General features: G+C 54.9%; 1 protein-coding gene across 1 annotated transcript; it reads right to left on the bottom strand.

Annotated features, from left to right (window-relative positions):
• Positions 1–9,880: 9,880 nt before the first annotated feature.
• CBX6 (chromobox 6) lies at positions 9,881–18,327 on the bottom strand. Its single transcript, XM_074326408.2, has 5 exons — positions 18,147–18,327; positions 17,924–17,967; positions 17,716–17,781; positions 17,508–17,574; positions 9,881–12,982 (listed from the first exon to the last, which is right to left on the bottom strand). The coding sequence occupies exons 1-5, from the start codon at positions 18,213–18,215 to the stop codon at positions 11,981–11,983; spliced, it is 1,248 nt and encodes a 415-aa protein (XP_074182509.2). The 5' UTR covers positions 18,216–18,327; the 3' UTR covers positions 9,881–11,980.
• Between the last annotated feature and the right edge of the window lie 535 nt (positions 18,328–18,862).

Here is an 18,862-nt window from a genome sequence, read left to right as displayed (position 1 = left end):
GCAAGGAGGCATTCAATAATAGTGATGAATGCTAACACCGAGATGCCTCTCCTTATGTTCCTAAGTGCTTTCTTTAGAATCATTAGGAGCCTCACAAACCCCTAATGGAATAGGTGTGCTACTCCACCACCCCCATGTTACAGATGGCAGTGCTGAGGCACAGCGAGATTAAGCAACTTGCTTCAGGTCAGTCAGCTGCCCAGGTGAGGAGCTGGGATTCAAACCCAAACAGACGTTCAAACTCGTGACCACCAGGATATGCTTGCTGTCTCTCTGGATGGAAGCACAGTGCAGGGGAGGCTGTCCTGGAGGGCCTGAGTGCCGTGGAGTGGAATGGGGCTTGAGGGTAGGGCCGGAAGAGCAAAAGCGAGTAAAGAGCTCCTGTTAGGGAGCTGAAGCAGTGAATGGACACAGAATGAGCTGCGCTTGGCAAACTGGCTACAGACAGAAATAATTTTACGCTTTCCCAGTGGCTACTTTGTTAATCTGTTCTGTTAACCCCATCTTTCCTACCTCTGGATGAGATCTCAGGCATATTTCTTAGCTTTTTCAGTCACTCTTGGGGTTTGCCTTATTTTTTTAGCTATTAAAACAGTTTGGTCTACTAGCAAAGTTTTAAGCGCTACTCAAAGCTTCTCCTTCCCCCAACCTCAAGTTTCCCTCCAACTCAAAGATCTGTATAGTGAGGAAGGAGATAGGGTAGCCTTCTCCTCTAAGACCCACTTGGTCTGCTCTCCCTCTGCCCCCTCTCTCACTAGGTGCCTCTGTTTTCTCCAGGGTTGGAGCTTGGGACAGGGAGGAGCGAGGTGGCAGGTAAGTCTCACGTGGCTGGTCAGCTGTTCTCGGGACGGCCATGCTCTCAGGCCGGTCAGGCGCCAGGAAAGTGGCTCTTTTTCAGTAGGGGTCCTTTTGTGGGTTCTTCAGAGACCCCTTTCCCATCACTAGGGATCTCCCACCTGCAGTTCCTACTTGGGCAAAGTGGCCCCTAGCTGGCTGGTGCTTATAACCCCCCTTCAGCACCTGTCTTCAGGGGTCCACCCAACACAGATTCTTTTGATAGGATCGTGTGCCCCTTTCCTGTTTCCTTCCACCCCCAATCCTCTTGGGGCAGGATCCTAACTCAAAGTGACCTCAAGCCAGCTGTATTCTGCAAGGTTTCTGCTGGGGACCCAGGAAACAAGCTTGCATCCTGGCCCCCCAATGCTCGGAGTGCAGGCTGTTCCCAAAGCTGCTCCATCCCTGCCCCTTGGCAATGGCCTCCAGGCAGCCTCTTACTTTGGTCCCTAATCACCTCACCTCCCAAGTTCCAGTGGACACATGCTGTGTTCTCAGGTTCTCCAAAGTGCCCTCACTTGGCTTGAGTTGGGGAGCAACACCAACTGCCTCTAAATAGAACTCCCTCTCTGGTGTCCCATCTCCCACCTGGCTTCTTGGCCACAGGCCTTGGAGGGCTGAGGGACCAGGAGCAGTTTGGGGCCAGTGCCTGGTAAGTCTATACTTTGTAACAGAGGTATTTGGTGTCCACTGTCCTCAGCTTTGGGGGTCTGCACCGGAGCGGGCAGCAAGGCTGAGGAGGAAGGGAGGGACGGATCCAAGTGACATTTCAGGGGTCAGTTAGTCACCGACGCTTGTCATAAAGGGATGAGTCAAAGACAAGATCAGGGTTCCAGCCGCATCAGGGGAAGGTGGTGAGTCAGGCAGCCTGTGGGGGGTGCCAATTTGCAGATGGAGGTCGGTTTTGCACGGGGAGTTTGAAGGTGTCATGTGTAAGTGGAACAGAGTGGTTGAAAGCATGGCTTTTGAAGTTGGGGCGTTTGGATTTCAGGCCCCGCTCCACAACTTACTAACAGTGCCACCTGCGGCAAGTGACTCAACCTCTGTCTCCAGTTTCCTTGGCGGCACCACGGGACGGTTAATGTCGGAGTAAAACTCGAGTGTGTAGCTCAGAGCCTGGCTCATGGACACTCAGCAGAGCAATCTCATGAAGCGAGTATTACTCTCATCTCCCATTTTATAGATGGGGAAACTGAGGCACAGCAGAGATAAGCAATATGCCCAGGGTCCCATACAGGTGGGCAGTCCAGCTTGTGACTGTCCTCACCCACCATGCTCTGCAGGGAGGAGGCTGGCATGGCGGTGACTGTGTGGGTTCAAACCCCACCACTACCATGGAGGAATTTTGGAGCAAGTGACTTCACCTTTCTGGACCTCAGTCCCCTCACCTACACCTTGTGGGGACTGCACTCTCTGGATTGTGAGGATTTAATGAGTTAATCCTTTTGAAGTCCACTCTGTACAAGGTAGTTATCCTTCTGAGCATAATTCTAAGTTGGAAAGGGTAAAGAGGAAGCCCTCTCTTCCATTTCACAGAAGAGGACACCGAGGCCCAGAGAGGGTGATTGACTGGCTTGAGATCACACAGCTGGCAGAGCTTGGACTCCTGTACTGTTTTTCTACTATCCTCAAGCTGTTTCATGGGAGGAAGGCATCAAGAATTGGTGAGCAGACAGCTGGAACAGCCGGACTGGAAATCAGAGGAGTGGTCAGGTCTGGATACATAGATCTTCTTACCCACGTGGTGCTTGAACAAAACGCTTTCACACCCATCACCTTCAGTCCTCCCAAGTAACTCTGACCAGTAGGGAGTTCTGGCCTCCTTTACTGCGGAAGAGCACCAAGGCCTGGAGAGCAGCCTCAAATCCGGCCAGCTGAACCTGGACAAGCATCTCTTTTCTCTTTATGGGGTCTGAGTTGTGACAGACAGGCGGGTAGATGAGCGTTGGGAAGAGAGTCAGGGACGATGAGGGCAGCAAACCTCCGCTAGGACGTTACTGCGTGGTAACTGAGCCCTGAGTGCCTGCAGGAATTACCAAGGGAGCTGTGAGATGACGATCACTAATGAGTCCCCATGGGGAACAGAGTCCACATTTGCCTTTTCCAAAGTGTGTCCTGTTTCCTTGCTCACAGAGGGGAGTATCAAGCCTTAACAGAACACCTAGGGAACTCCAAATCCACCCCAAAAAGAGCGTGTTGCTCATGCTGGGTTTTCAGACCATGACGCAAGGTAGGCAGGGGGCTTGTTTTCATGTCACAGCAACGAGAACCCCTGCCATCCGGCTTTGTCCCATTTCCAGCAGCCCACCATGGCTCTGCACAGATATCTGCCAGACCCTCTGGCTCATAAAGGCTGATTGCTGGCAGCTGTCATTTAAATGGAGGCGCATGTCTTTGTCACACTCTGGGCTCATCCTTTGGAAAAGACAGAAAAGACTTTGGTCTTTTGCTCTAATGAAGGTCACATCCCATGTAGAGGATCAGAGGGGGATCTGTTCCCATCCAGCTTCAACTCCAATGGCTGTGCACCTTCTGTGTGCCTGCCATCTATTAGCATTTTCACATCCATCCTCGAGTCTCATTGTTCTAGAGATTTCAGAAGGTCGGGGAGGGAGCAAGGTAAAGAGGAAAGAGAGATCTGGGTTACTGTCCAAAAACATGAGGTTTTTGTTTTTCAGTTATCGTTTTGTTTTTCATTTTTAACTTTACACATAATCTGTGATGCCAGTTTCTTGAAATGTATTGGGACTTGCATTGTGTCCCACTATATGAAGTATATGATAATTTTTGGAAATTATCAACGTGTGCTTGAAAAGAATGTGTCAGGTGCAGGATTCCTCACATACTGTTTGTCGTTCTGCTGTTTGTCTTTATGGCTTGCGTCTTGTAATTTGGGATTGTGAGCTCATGTTTACAAGGGTTTTATCTGTGAGAGTCCTGTGTGGCCTTTTACTGTGGGACTGCGCCTTCCGAGAGGCTTGCCTTTGCTACTGCCATGTGCTCCGATCCCATGTTTGCTTTTTATATTAATTTCCAGACTTGGGAGTTCTGAGACCATGTGGGTAATGCAAATTCAAACCTCAAATGTATGTTAGGGAAGGTTCTAGAATTCTAATTTCTTAAGAGAGACTTCATTTTAATTTATCCAACAGAGCCAAAAAATGAGACACACAACTTCTTTAACAAGTTATTTTTGCCAAAGGGAGGTATTTCTCTCATTTGCTCTTTCATTGAGGATATGGGTCCAGCTTTATTCAGGTGTCTTGGTTCCAAATCTCCTTTGGCAAGAGCCCAAGGCCTGTCTCCCATTCCTACATACATGTAAAATCTAAGCTCCTTGGTTCTCAAGATCAGCAAAGACCAACACCCCCCCCACCTCTGTCCCCACACCACCCACAGACCTCCAGCCCCCCAGCCAAAAGGTCAGCACTCCCATTTTTGGTTTCCTCTTTGTTTGTGGTCCCTGGGGATTTCTTTACTGTTTTGGAAGCTCAGTTGGGTATTTAAAAGAATGTCTGTTATATTTTACCCAGTGTCTCTAAGTATTGTATAGCCACAGGCTCTTCAGAAGGTTCTACCCACCATGCTCGAAACTTGGGTTGTACTCCTTCTGCCTCTGAGTGACCATGGGAAGCCCCCTGCCTCCACCCTGCCCTGGCTTCTCAGCTGTCTGATGGGGTACATTGTCCCCCAGACACCTGTGTCACAACCTCACCCAGAAAATGATATGAGATTGGAAATGTGGGGGTGGTGGGCAGGGGCTGGATATCCCCGTGGCCCCTGGAGCTGAGCACCTGTCACTAGTGGTCCTTCCAGGATGTCTGGTGACCAGTCATCTCAGAGATGAGGTATATCTGGGGACAAAGACTCTTCAACAAAGGGACAGATTTCTCTAGCAGTTCCTGGGTAGGCAGGAACTCGCTCCAAGCCTCAAATCTATGGGTGAAAATCCCTCCTGTACCCTCTGTCCAATTCACGCCCAAGGTGTCCCAAACTGCACTCATCCTCCTCCCAAGCTGACTCCTCCGCCAGGTGCCCCCACCCATGGGTATTGTCAATACCTATTCCTTTGCCTCCACCAGACCCCCAAGGGGGTTTTAGAGGACCCCTCTCACAAGCACTCAGAGCCAACCAACAAATCCTCAATATTCTAAACATCTCTTGGCTCTGGACACTTCCTGCCATCCCATGCCTCAGCCTAGGCGTCACTGCTCACCACGGTTATTTCAAGTCAGTGCCCTTTGTACCTCCTGACTCTCAGATGCTCAGAAAGTGTGGATGCCTGGAGGCCAGGGTGGGTCACCTGCCACTTCCTTTCAATCCCCACTGCTGTGATCAGGTGTCCTTTCCAGGCCAGATGTCTTTTGAAAGTGTGAACTCATCCTGAACAAAGAGGGTATGGAATGAGCTTGTCAGCTTGTGATCTGGCTTGAGGGGGGTTTGGCATTTGGATGCAACCACTGTGGCCCCCCTCTTCACTCTAAGCACAGCTTGACAAGGAAAGAATTTTCAGCTTCTGAAAAGTGACTGAGTAGTTTTGCAAAATTGTCATTCTCGTCTCATCCCAACCCCCGTTTCTTACCTGCTCCCATTCTGAGCTTCACCCCAGAGCTGACACGTGGGATGTCACCCTGGTGAGGCCCAGGAATGGGGTGAGGTAAGGAGTGGGGGCCAGCTCAGGTTCTGCATGGCAGACGACCCCGAGACAACAGCAGCAGCCGCTTGTACCCCCGCCCAGATGGGTGTTGGGCTCTCTGAGCCCGGCTGTGTGATCTTGGCCATCTCTCATCACAAACCCTCCGACCCTCCTTAAGAAGCTGCCATGGTCACACTCGTTCACCCGCAACTAATAAACAGATGTAGCTGCTTAGTAAGTAATGGCCTGATTTGTGAGAAGGTAGTGACCCTAATCTCAGAACGCACTCACCTCATAAGGGCAGTCCCTGTGTTCCAATCCCAGAGAGCATGTGACTTGCAGGGGCCGAGAGGGCAGACAGACGTGCCTGGAGGGCAGCCCCACCTGACTGCCAGAGCTGTGCCACCTCAGGCAGATGAACTGCCTACTCCGACTCTGACCCTCCCCCGTGACACTGGCTCATCACGCCAGGCCTGGGATGAGCGGGTAGAGGGGGTGGAGGGTTGAGGGGGCTGAGGGGAGATGACTCAAGTGCTCCCCAGTGCTTGGCATGTAGTAGGTGCGCTCACAACTCCTGTTGTTGTTGTTGATTTAATAAGTACTAAACAAGGATTTGTGGAGCACAGAGCTGGGCGAGATGACCAGGTGGAGGCAAGGTAGGGGTGACAAGGAGCAAAAGCCATGGAGGAGGGCCTGTCTCCACCCGCTTTGCCCACCTTCCCACTTACCTGCCCAGCTTCTGTGGTCCCTGTACCTAGGACCAGTCTCAGACAGGGACATGCTCCCATTTGTCCTGCTGGCAACTCAGGGATGGGGAGGGACCAAACCACGGTCAGTGTCACCAGGGAGGGCACTGCAGGCAGTGGGAGAGCACCTGGAGAGAATGTGTGTGTGTGTGTGTGTGGGGGGGCATGAGGGGCACCCCAGGCAGGCTGCCAGGCTGAGGACTTGGGACATGATCCTGAGGGCATGATTCTCGGGCTTAAGGCAGGGCTGCCAGACCCCTGTGGCACTGGTGTGGAAGAGGCGGGATGGTGCAGGCAAGATGGAGGCTGGCAGACCAGGGAGGCTTTGCCAAAGGAGAACGGGTCAAACTGGCAGGGGTGGGGGTGGGAGAGACATCTGAGAGGGATGTCAGGATACCTGGGCGGGGAGGATTGCAGGGCAATACCCAGTTGAGGCCTGGCAAAGGGGCCGTGGATAAACGGAGGTGCAGCTCTCGGAGGGGAGCGCAGGTCCTGGGGGAAGGGATGGGAGTTTGCCGGGAAGCCCCGAGACCATCTCGCCGGGGAGAGGGCTCCTTAAGGTTGCATGACTAACCAGAGAAGAGGCACAAGCACCCAGAAAGCATTTCTCCAAACGTGAAGCAGCTCCTTGTTACCAGCGAAAACATTGTGCCAAATTGTGGAAACCCCGGCAAGGGCAGCCCATGTCTCCCGCCCTGGGCTGCTCTCTCCCAAGCTCTGGGGCAACAAGCTTGTTGGAATCCAGCCTTATAGACCCTCCCTTTCTGTGGGTGCTGTGATTCCAACTGGGGAGCAGACAGTGGCGGAACCTTACCCCGCCATGTGCCCGGCCTAGTATTCTCCAGATTTCAGGAAGTGGCAGGCACCTGTTTCACCTGTGCTGGGCCACCAGCTCAGCTCACTTCCAGGTTGAGGTGGAGAGATTAGGGCCCCAGCTAAGGAGCAGGGGTCCTCCCCTCACCTGCTTTCTACAGACCAGTCACAGCCAGAAGAAATGAGACAGACACACCCCCACCATAGGGGCTAGACCTGAGCTTCGGAATGTGACAATTTATTTGGGGGTGCAAAAGAAGCTTTTCACTCCCCCTTCCTGGCATTGATACAATATTGAAGAGCAGCAGAACAAAACATACAAGACAAGAGTAATCGGCACAAACCCCCCTCCCCCGGCCCAGAAACCAAATCCAGAACAACAGAACCGAAACCCACACCCAAAACAAGCCGTTTTCTCTACCCGCAGCCTCTGGGACAGGGGCAGGTGGACGGGGACGCCCCTCACACTGGGGCAACATGTCCACTTCCGGTCTCCTGCCCACCCCACTATTTTTCTCTCTTTAACCACTGGAGGCAAAGTTTAGCCAGCTGGGAGCTGGATGGTTGAACCACAGACAAAGGCAACAACACTTCATTTTTAAAATGAGAAAGAGAAAAAAGAGACAGTGCCCTCCCCAAATATAGAGCTATATATGTATATTTTATATATATAGAATTCATTCGTGCACAATTCATTAAATGAGCTTTTCAAAAATTAAAAAAATTATAAGATACATTTCTTTAGGCCTTTGTGTTTTTAAATTAAAACCAACAAAAAGAAATCTCCATCCCCACTCCTGCCAAGAGCAGGGGCGGGCGCCAGAACCTGTTCTTTCCACCATGGCCTCTAGCGCAGGGGCCCCAGTTAGACCATAATCAGCCCCCTTTGCTTAGTGGAAGCACTGCACACAGTAGGTGCTCACTCACTGTTGGAGTGGGGTGCTGACTCCTTCAAGGTGGGGTTGGGGGGGACCCTGCAGGCCTGGGGGGTGGGGTCCTCAGTCCCAACCCAGCCTGTTCCATTTTGGCGTCTTGGTGACTATCAGTAAGATGGGGTCAGGCTGAGGAGACCTTCTCCTGGAGTTTTAGCCCCTAATTCTGGGCTTTCTGAATCTGAGAGGAGATGCAGAGAAAAAACAAAAACCTTTAAACACTTTCCTTTTTTTTTTTTCCTTTTTAAAAGTGATTCCTTAAACCATACAAGCCCCCAAGAGGCTGCCTTGGGCTAGTGCATGGGAGCCCGAAAGTGGAACCAACGAGGCAGGGCTCCACTGTCCGGCGTGGGCCAAGTGAAAAAAAAAAAAAAAAACAGATACAAAAATTAAAAAATAAACCCACAACCTTCCCCCCCGCCCCCCAACCCCAAAAGGTGGGAAAGGCAGTGCGTCCACTTGGGTCCCCACAGAGGCTAGAAAGGCTGATGGTAACCTCCCTCATCCACGCCCCCCCCCCCCAGCTAAGTTTCCTACTCTGGTTGACCCCTCACCCTCGACTGCCTGGCTCAGGGGTAGCCTGCCAGCTTTGTGGTGGCCCCAGGCCAGAGCAGCTGGGCTCTTCACCCCAGTGAAGCAGCTTTGCCTCTTGGGGCCCGTTTCCTTGTCTTTAAAATGGGGTGATCCCTCCCACTCTGCCCACCTCACACTGAGGCTGGAGATTTTCCAGAGCAGCAAAGATGGAGCTCGTTTGACCTTTTGCAGGGTGAGAACAAATGGGGGCTGTGGGAGGCTGGGGGCCCAGTGCCAGCCTCAACCACCACCTACCTAATCCTTGGCAGCTGCCCGGACACCAGCAGTGCTTTACGAAGAGGCCTTGCTGCCCAATACACCCATTTCTGAGGGGAAAACTGAGGGTGAGAGAGGGGAACAAGACAGGGATGGGTCCCAACTTCCCATCTCAAACCAGAGACACCAGACGTCACCTGCTTCCTATGACATGTGGGTGGCGGCGTGGCACTAAGGGGAAATGAACAATGCCCCAACCAATAGTGAACATGGGAGATTGGGCTGTGGGGGTATTTCACATATAAAAATAAAGCAAACCAGACTGCAACTTCTGCTTGGTAATTAGGCAAACGGAAAAGCAGCAAGGGAAGGGCCCACGGGAGGCTGATCCGTGCAAGAGTGTGTGTGGGGGGCTTCTGGGCCCCACTCCAAGCCACCCTGGGAGAGAGGTAAGGAGGGCTGTTTGCTCTTGACCCTATGCCCACTCAAGCCCCAGGGGAGCTGCCTGACTCAAGCACTGTGCATGCGTGCCTCTGCATGCGCGAGGCAGGGAGGGGTTGCATGTCTGGGGTCTCCCCACGGTTACCCCCAATCCCTTAGGGTCACCACCTAAGGTTCTCCCAGAGTCCACAGCTCCTGTCTTCCTGAAGCCTGCATCCCCTACCTGGCCAGAGAAGCTCAGGGGTGTCACGGTCTTTGGGGTGGTGGGGAGGGAGAAGCCCCCCCCACACGGGGTAGTGGTGGTAGGAACCAGATGGCCCAACAAGCTGGCAAAGGAACAGAGGAGAGCAAGAAACCCAACTGCACTTGTTCACCAGCTTTCCTGGAATCACCAACAGTAGGTCCCAGGGATGATGGGACCCCCACTGACCCCCACCACCCCAAATCCCAGCTCCATTTGCTTGGCCCCTGCAGCTTCTGGCTAGGTCCCTTAGGAACAGCTGTCATCCTTTCCTTTGAGCAAGGATAGGTGTGGAGAGTAGGCCCAGGACAGGAGGGAGGGCTCACTCTGCCTCATACCAAGGCAGGCAGGCAGTTGGCCATGACCCCAGGGACCCGCCAGCCGTGCCTGGGCCTCCATTCCTGTTCCTAACATTGCCACCTCACCTGTGCAATCACTGCGTTACTAGTTTTTCTTTAAATATCTCTTTCTCCCCCCTCCCAACCCCATAGGAATCCCACAATATTTTTTTCTATTTCTTTTTTTTTCCTCTTTTTTTGCTTTTTTTGTTTTCTGCAAAACTAATTCTTTCACTTTCCTGTCATAAAATCACCTCTGAAAACACAACTTCTTTACAAAAAAAGTCACGAATGACACGGACTCTCAGGAAAACACATTTCTATGGTCTCTGGAAACACCTGTAACTGGTACCCAGGTGGTCGTCCACCTTGGGTAAGGGGGGTCAGGGGGGAAATCACCTCTAAGGACAGAGGAGAAACACCAGCCCTTATTTGGGGGGAAGCCAATTGGCACTTGGACGGCCATGGAGCCAACACAAAGGGCAGGTGGGGAGGGGTCTGGGAGTGCCAGCCCCCCAAACCCTGTGAGGGCCCTTGTACATCCTGGGGTGGGGAGGACCAGGGACCAAGCTACAGCCCCTGGTGGGGAGGTTTGGAAGAGAGCCCTCCCACACTTAGGACAAAGGCGTTTTCTCCCTAACTGGATCCCCTTCTGCCTCCTCCTACCTTCTGCCATCATGCTTCTGAGCTTAGACACCTGTTGCTGCATATACCAGGGAGCTAAGACGGGCCTTGCACAGGGACAAGCCACTCATGACAAATTGAGCTTGACAGTGGCCTAGGGCTGCCTCACGAGGCTGCCTCCCGGTGCACCAGACCCCTGGCCCTGCACACCCGCACCCTCCTCCCCTCTCCATTCCCTCTACTTTGGCCTGCTTACGCTCCCAGTGCCCGGCCGACAACGGGGGCTTTGGGCTCCGCCACTGGCATGGATGCCTCAGCTCCCTGGAAGCAGAGGGAAGGAGAAGCTGCCCAGGGCACCAGAGGCCTCCCGCTGCTTCGAGCAGGCTGGGCTGTGAGAAAGCCTCAGGGGTCAGAAGCAAAAGAGAGGGATCGAGAGAAGCTGGACAACCCCGGGAACAGTTTCCAGCCTTCCTCCTTCCCCCAAAACACCCAGGAGGAAAGGGAAGCTGGGGGTAAGCATCTCCCTTCCCTATCTCAGTCTCCACCTTGCCATGTGTGCAGCTACTGAAGGCCCAGCTGGTTGGGCTGACTACCCCAAAGGAGAAGGGTGTGGGGGCGCATGCCCCCATACCTGGGCTGGGAGCATAGACGTGGTGGCCTCCACAGTGTAACCCTTAGATCCTCAGGTGGGGCACTGGCCTGGTGTCCTCCACAGGCCCAGCTGACCGCAAGGGACGGTCCAGGCCTCTGACGACCCTATTCTGAGGAACCCTAAATGGTGCCGCCTGGAAAGCCTGGACCAAGTGCCCAATGCACATATGGATTCACATACAAACATGCCAAGGGGCGGCAGACGCACACGCACAGCTGGAAGTTTCCACAGCAGGTTCTTCTAGCACCTTTGGTCGAGAACTGAAGGGGTCTTTAGATGCTGGGAGGCTGTGGCAGGTTGAGGTCCCTGCTAGTTCCTTCCACCTTCCAGACAGGGATTAGTAAAGAGATGGGATGGGGTGGGGCCAAAGGGGGCCCAATTGGGTCTCTTCCAAAAGTGGGCAGTAAGACCCATGCCTCTGGGCCCTGCCGCCCCTCAGCCTGTCTGGGTTCTGCCATCCCTGCCCCTTCTGCCCAGGCAACTGGAGGAAAGAGACGGTGCCCACACTGGGAGGGGGGTCTCCTAAGGGGCCCTGCAGCTGCCGGGTTAGCACCGAGAAATCAGATGCTGTGCACGAGAGTTGGAAGCAAGCTGGGGAGAGACACGGTGGGATGTGGAGGGGGCAGCTGAACCCCAGGTTCTGGGGCTCCCCAGAAGCCACCCAGTGGGCCCCACCATGCATGGGCAGGGAGGGTGCCAAGAGACAAGAGGGAGGATTTCCCAGTGCCCTTGCCCCCCCTCGGCCCTAAACTGGTCCAGGACTGACCCCCACTGGGCTTCAGGGGACTCCAACTGCCCAAGCCCATCCCAGAGTCAACACCGAGCCATTTGAAACAAGCAAAGCACAGGCAGAAGTGTCGCAAGGAGGGGGAGGGAACAAGAGTATGACTTTCAGGAGGGCTCCCCCCAAAGCCCCCTCCTTGGTGGAGCCCCCTCACTTGCTCACCCCACCGATGCCACCCCCCCCTGCAGCACCTACTACACCCGCAGCCACCTTCTCGAAATCCTCAGGGTTGCAGAATTCCTTGATAGTGACTGTCAGCAGGTTGCTGGTGACATCAGTGACAACCACATTGGAGCAGGGTGACATCTCAGGGCGCCAGTCCCCAGCCTCGGGCTCTAAGGGGGTGCTGGCAGGCTCAGGGGCCGTGGGAAGTGCCTGGCTGGCAGCAGCAGTGACGTCGGTGGGTGCCCACTTGCTGGTGGCTGCTGTCTCAGGAGAGATGGACAGGTCGAGCACCTCGGGCTCCCGCCAGTCGGGAGCCGATGGACTCATGGTCTCCGGGAGCAGCTTGGGGGGTGCATCGTCCGGGTCGGAGGAGGACTGCGGCGCCGGCGAGGGGCAGCCAGACGAGCTGGAGCTTCGGGCGTCGTAGGGCGGAGTGGGGGCCGCCAGGAGCAGCCCCGGGGCCGTGGAGGCAGCAATGTCGGCCTTGCCAGCGGGTGGGGGGGACGCAGGGCCCGGCGGCGGCTTATTGTACAGCGCGAATGCGCCGAACTTCATGTGGCGGATCTGCGTGCGCAGGACGCTCTCGCTGAACTTCTTGCTCTTGCCGATGACACGGTTCCTCGAAGGGACTTTGGGGCGGGCGAGGTTCCCAGTCCCCTGCCCAGTGCCACCTCCACCCGTGCCCTTGTCGATGACCTTCAGGTTTAGGATAATGCGGTTCCGCTTGGGCTCCCGAGGCTTCACCTTGCGGTTGATGATGCGCACGGTCTCCGAAAAAGGCGAGATGGGCGGGCGCAGGCCGGGGCTGCCCCCCTGCGGGTCTGGGCGGGGCAGCGGGCGGCGGGACATGCGGTGGCAGCGGCGGATATCCTTCTTGAGCCGGTGCACGGCTGCGCTGGAGTGCAGCTTGGGTGAGGAGGCGCTGGCACTCGGCTTGACAGAGAAATGTACATCACTGATGCGGAGGGCCTCGGCCTGGGCCCGCGCCTGCGGGGCAGAAGAGGGCGGGTGGGGGCTCGAGTTCCTGCTGCCCTTCTCTGGACACCCGTGTGATAGCCACCCACAAGGATGGTCTCATTATACCATCCTGAGAGCACTGAGGAGAATCACTGCCACTCACGACCCATCTTAGAGATAAAAGGCAGCAGACAGAGACGGGCAAAGCAAGTGCATATGGTGACAGGGCAAGTCAGACCCTCCTCCAAGCCTGACTCCAAGACCCACACTACTTGTGCAAGGCTGGCTGTGGGCCCTGGGGACAGACGCGTCAGTGGCTGCCCTTGCTGACATAGGCGAGCCAGCATTGGGACAATGAATGTAGAGAACAACCCTTTGTTTAGAAGCCTGAGCAGCCCTGCTCTGTGAGGGAGCCCAGCCCAGCCTGGCATCCTCCACAGACCGATTCTCGGGGCAGAATGGAGAGGGCGGCCCCTGCCTGCTCTACCCTAAACCCCAGCCCGACCTACTGGCAGGGTCCCAAATTCCCTGTGCTCTCTCTGCCTTTGAACAGGCTGCACCTCCAGCTTGGACTTGCCTCCCAGTTAAGCACTGCCTTTGGGGTAGGACAGCTGAGCAGAGTTCTGTGCGCAGCCAGAGACTGTCCCCGGCGCCTCCGTCCAGCTGTACCCCCACATGTGAAATCTATCAAGCTTGAGGGCTCTGTAGCTGCTCATCTGCTACATCGTGGAACACTCTGGGTTTGGTAGGGCCCTCAAGGACCCCAGGTTCAGGACAAGGGACTCGCAAGGCCAGATAAGCCATCCTCCATGGCCTACCTATCCTTCCTTCACTAGGAAAGTGCTAATAGGGATGTGTCAGCTGCCTAGGGCTACAGCTCTGAATATGCAGCCTCGGAGGGGGGTGGGGGCTGCGCTCCTCAGGGAAGACCAGTACCAGGTAGTTAGGACGCAGGGTGAAGGGCCCAAAGGAGCACAGATAGGGGCCCAGGCCTGGGACCTGGAGGATGAAGCCTGAGTAGGAGAGAGCCCTGGTCCTTCCTGAGCCCGACCAGGCCCCAGGTAGCCTGCTGAAGGGGCATTGCCAAGATAAACGGTGGAGGCAGGGAGAGACCGACAGAGAGGGGATGCAGAGTGGCCAAGGGACCGAAGGCAATGGCTGGACAGAGGGCAGCGGTGGATGACTGATTTGTGTTCTATAGACGCCCCGGCTCCTGGAGGGCAGGGGACTCATTAGGGGTGACTGCATCCATCCAGGTGGGAGGTGGTGGCCAAGGAAGGGACACATTCCCGGAGTCTGAGAGTGGGATCTGTGGTTTGGGGCCTTTTCTCCTCCCTGCCCCAAATAGAACTGTATGCTTACCTAGTACCTGGGAGGTACCGTTTCCCTGAAAATAAGACCTAGCTGGACCATCAGCTCTAATGCGTCTTTTGGAGCAAAAAATGAATATAAGACCCGGTCTTATTTTAATGACCGGGTCTTATATAATAATATAACATAATGTAACATTAATATAATATAATACCGGGTCTTATATTCATTTTTGCTCCAAAAGACTCATTAGAGCTGATGGCCTGGCTAGGTCTTATTTTCGGGGGAACACGGTAGTCTCTATGCCCCTCAGACAAAACTAGATTATATCTGACCACAACCCCCAGAAGTGTTTGCTGACTTACTTGCTAAATAAGCAAGGATAGCTTCCTTCAGAATGTGGGAGAAGTACCCTTTAATGCCACATGGCCCTTCCACACACTTAAGGCCTTCAGAGGCTGCTTGGTCAACAACCTGGCACTAGGTGGCAGCATACAGTCAGCCCCCCCAACCCTCGCCCCTGGGTTGGGGGTGCGGGGGTGCTGCCAGCTCCTCCAGCTCCTAGCCAGCAGAGCCAGGGACTGCTTCCCTTCTTATAGCCCTTCCCAAACAAAGGCAGGGGAAAGCCGCCAGCCTTTCCTTGGCATGGCAAGCAGGGCCTTTTGCAGGTTCATCCCTATGGGAGCTTAGGGGATCCCCTCTTTTTGATCCCCATAGGGGGTTAGCGTTCACTCCCTCTGCATATTGCCTGAGGCCCTGGCCCTCTGTAATTATGGTTCTGCCAGAGTTCAGTGGTGATGGACAGTCCTTGGAGAGTGGCTAAGAGTGTGGGCAAACATCAGATCCAGGATGAGACCCTGGCTCAGTGGGTCTCCTGTGCATCTTTCCCTTCTGTGCAATCATAGCAGGACCCACCACAGGGGCTCCTATGACCATGTGTACATGTCACCTGCTTAGCATAGCGCCCTGCACGCAGCAAGTACTCAATAAATACTAGATTTATCCTTGGGGGGGGGCGTGGGGGGGGGTTTATGAGCAATAAGTTTATTCTAATGTATGGTTTCCAAACTTTCTATGGGAACTATTTCTTACTTTATAATTTTTCAATATAATTTTATAAAAAAGGGACTGGCTTAAACTTCCTCCTTCTTTCCCCTCTCCAGATTGAGTTTTTTGAAGGTGAGACCTAGGTCGGCCTGTGAATTAAAAACGGTCAACCACTGCTAATCACTGCTGCGGTCTACTGAACTGACTGGGTGACAGGCATGCCTCTGAGAGGTTGGCATGGAAGGTGACATGTGGACTCTACCACTGGCGCTCTGTGACCGTGGGCAAGTTATTTAACCTATCTGGCCTCAGTTTTCCTATGTGTAAAATGGGGGTAATGCGACCTTCCTCATGGGCTCCTGTTCCCTTTAGACTCGTTCCTGGCAGAAGTGCGATCTGAATGTAATTGGTTTACTAAACACACTGCCTCTCACTGACTAACAGAGCAATAGGTTCAGACCACACTGATCTCCATTACCCCTTGCAAAGATCCATACCATTTTCATGCTACCTGTTTTTAAGGTCCAGAGCAAGGTTCTTTCATCTGCTTCTCCATCCCCTACCCCTTCGTGGTTTCCTGTGTGTGCTTGTACACCTTGCACACTTAACCTGATGTGTACTCTGAGGGACGGGGTGTAGAGGAGACAGGATGAAGTCATGAAGTTGGGTGGTGGGACCTTGGGTAAGTCACTTCCCCTTTCTAGGCCTTGATTTTATCATATGCAAAATGGATAATACTCCCTACTTCATAGGGTTGTTGAGAGGATTAAAGGAGATAATCCGTGTCGGGGCTCACGGGGCTCAGTACTCTGTTAGGCACACAGCCAGCTCAGGAACTAGAGCTCTCCAAAAAAAAAAGGCACTTTGTGAATCAGTGCTCATGGTCATTACTCGCTTCACCGCTAGAGGGTGCTACAGCGGCGCTGAGAAGCTGTCACAGCCCACAAGCCCTCCAGCTGCTCTACCCCATCCCTCGTGTAAGAAGCATCAGGGTTAAGGCTGCTTCATGGATCCCCTAAGATGCGTGTGGGTCAGGGCCAGGGGGTCACAGAAGTATGCAATTCTGGAAACATTTCTTTCACTTCTGCTTTAAGTCCAAAGCAAACCCTTACACATGCACAGTCCTTTGGAGAGGGGAGGCGGGGCTGGAGACATCTACCACACTCTCACTGGGCTTTGAGCCTTTTGGACAAATTGGTGGTGGTGAATCTGAGCTTTTGCATTCTGCACAGTCTCTTCTCTGCAGAGTCCTCGCTGCCCTTCCTGTGCCACTTGCCACAAAGTCACAGACTGTTGGGTGGGAAGGGGCCCTGAGACAATCTTAGCACTAACAGGGAGACTGTGGTTGCCCAGGGAGGCCCACGAGCCACCTCGTCATCTTGCCCTCCCTTTCCTACACTGTTCTTTCTCACTAAAAAATAAAATAAAATGAAACCCAAAAAACTCTATAAAATGGCTTTCTCTGGAGCTAGGTCTCCCTCCCTTGCCAAGACTAATTTGCTATGCTTTCACTCTCCCACTTTCCATCCTCATGAGAACCTCTAGAAACAGCCAGGGATGGGGGGAAATTGAGGCTCAGAGTCCTGAAGCTAGTGGCCCAGCCTGGATGATAAATTCATAGTGAAGTGATTTAAGGTCAAATTCAAGTTGGATCCCCCAGTGAGGAGGGGAGGCAGGCAGAACAAATTCTAAGAAAGAGAAGGAAGCTGGGGGCGGGGAGGCAAGTGGCCCCCAAATGCTTCTCCCTGTTCCCTGCCATGAGGGAGACCACATTCACTTTCCCGTCGGGTTCTAATTCCAGGCAGAGCCCACGGGTAGATTGCTTAAAGCTGGAGGAGATGAGGCCTCTCACGTGCAGAAGGGACCTCCCTGCCACCCACTCAGGTGGGCAGCCCCCACCTGCTTCATCCACCCCATTCCTGGAGCCCTGCTGACCTCCGTAGATCCTCGTTTGGCTAGCAAGGATTATCCCGCTCCTCACCCCCGACTCCCAAGGACCCTCATGCTGAAGCTGGAGCCGGGCGGGGCCTGCTGCCAGGGGCTCGTTGGGGGCTCATAACCACCCCCTGCCCAGCTGGGGCCCCTCTGTAAAGGCCCGCCCAAGCGGGCGGCCGCCGATCTGTCCCTCCCTTGCAGGCCCCGCGCTGTGCTGGGGCTAGGGGCCCGAGAGGGGGCTGCTGGGGCTGGGCCAGATTACCTTCAGGAGGAAAGTTTTGGGTTTGGGTCCCCTCTTCTTGGGCCCATACAGCTCACGCTCCCTCTCCCTGCGGCCGAGAAACGCCAAAGGTTAAAAAGAAACCCTTCCCGGGCCCCGCTCCGCGCTGCCCTCCCCAGCTCCCCGGTTTCCCAGCGAGGCGCCCCAGCCGAGCCTTGGCCCCGCCGCCCTGCCAGCTTCCGAAACTCACTTCTGCTCGAAGGCTGCAATGAGCCGCGAGTCCAGGATGTTCTCCTCGGGCTCCCAAGTGCTGTACCTGGCGAGTCACACATGCACAAAATAACCAGAGAGACAGAGGCACATGCGAGGGCGCAAACGTGCGCACCCCTCAAGGAAAAAAAAGGCCCAGTGTCCGCTGCCTCCCCTCCCCCCTCGTCCCTGGACCCCGCGACACTCACTTAATGGCCCACCCCTTCCATTTCACCAGGTACTCGATACGTCCCTGAAAAACAGGAAAAAAAAGGGGGGGATGTGGGGGTGGGGAGGATGTAGGGACGCGAGGAGACGGCGGCGCGGGGGTGGGCAAGAGAGCCCGGGTTAGCGGGACCGCTTCGCCCCGAAGGCCCGCGGACCCGGCCACCGGCTGCGGGGCGAGGCGTCCCGCCCCGGGAGGCGGCTCACCTTTCGGATCCGCCGTTTGATGATGGATTCGGCCGCAAAGACCCGCTCGCCCACTGCAGACAGCTCCATCTTGCTCAGCGGCACCCACAGCCCATAATACTCCCTGCTCCCGCGGCCGGTGCTGCACCGCTCGCGCACGCGCCGCAGCGCACAGGCCCCGGCCGGCGGGCGCGCGGCGGGGCGCGCGCTCGCGCTCCAGCTGCGGGACGTCACGTGACCCTCCGGGCCGGCACGCCGTTGCCAGGACCTCCCCCTCCCCCGGGGCCGTTGCTAGGGAAAGTGAGCGCACGCGGGGCGGGGGCGCGCGTTGGCTCTTAAAGCGGCCTCGCCTGGCGGCGGGAGCCGGGGCCTAGAGCGGGGTGGATGCTTGGCTTGTGCGGAACTGGTCCGGCATAGTGCAGTCCTACGTTTTCCACTCCCCTCTCCATCTTTGCGGCCCTTGCTAGCTGACAACCTTTCACCCCACCCCTCATGCAAGTCCCGCCAGGCCTCAAGCGGGGAAGGGCGATGGAGTCTGCAGCCGCTGCGCATCTTCCCAGCAGAAGTTTGCAAACAGTTAAATATGATACAGCAGAAATGCATTTGCTGTTGCCTTGCCAGGCCCTGCGGGAATTTCTTTAAAACATTGTCCACCCCCACCCCCCCACATCCATTATTTATGTATTCGTGCGAGTATGGTTTTGTAACCAGTTCAGATGAATTAAAACAAAAACGCC

The sequence above is a fragment of the Rhinolophus sinicus genome, chromosome 1, assembly GCF_057876585.1.
Source record: "Rhinolophus sinicus isolate RSI-liver-muscle chromosome 1, RSI-T2T, whole genome shotgun sequence".
NCBI classification, from domain to species: domain Eukaryota; kingdom Metazoa; phylum Chordata; class Mammalia; order Chiroptera; family Rhinolophidae; genus Rhinolophus; species Rhinolophus sinicus.
The sequence above is the reverse complement of the archived record's forward strand: the minus strand, read 5'-3'. Positions and strand labels throughout refer to the sequence as shown.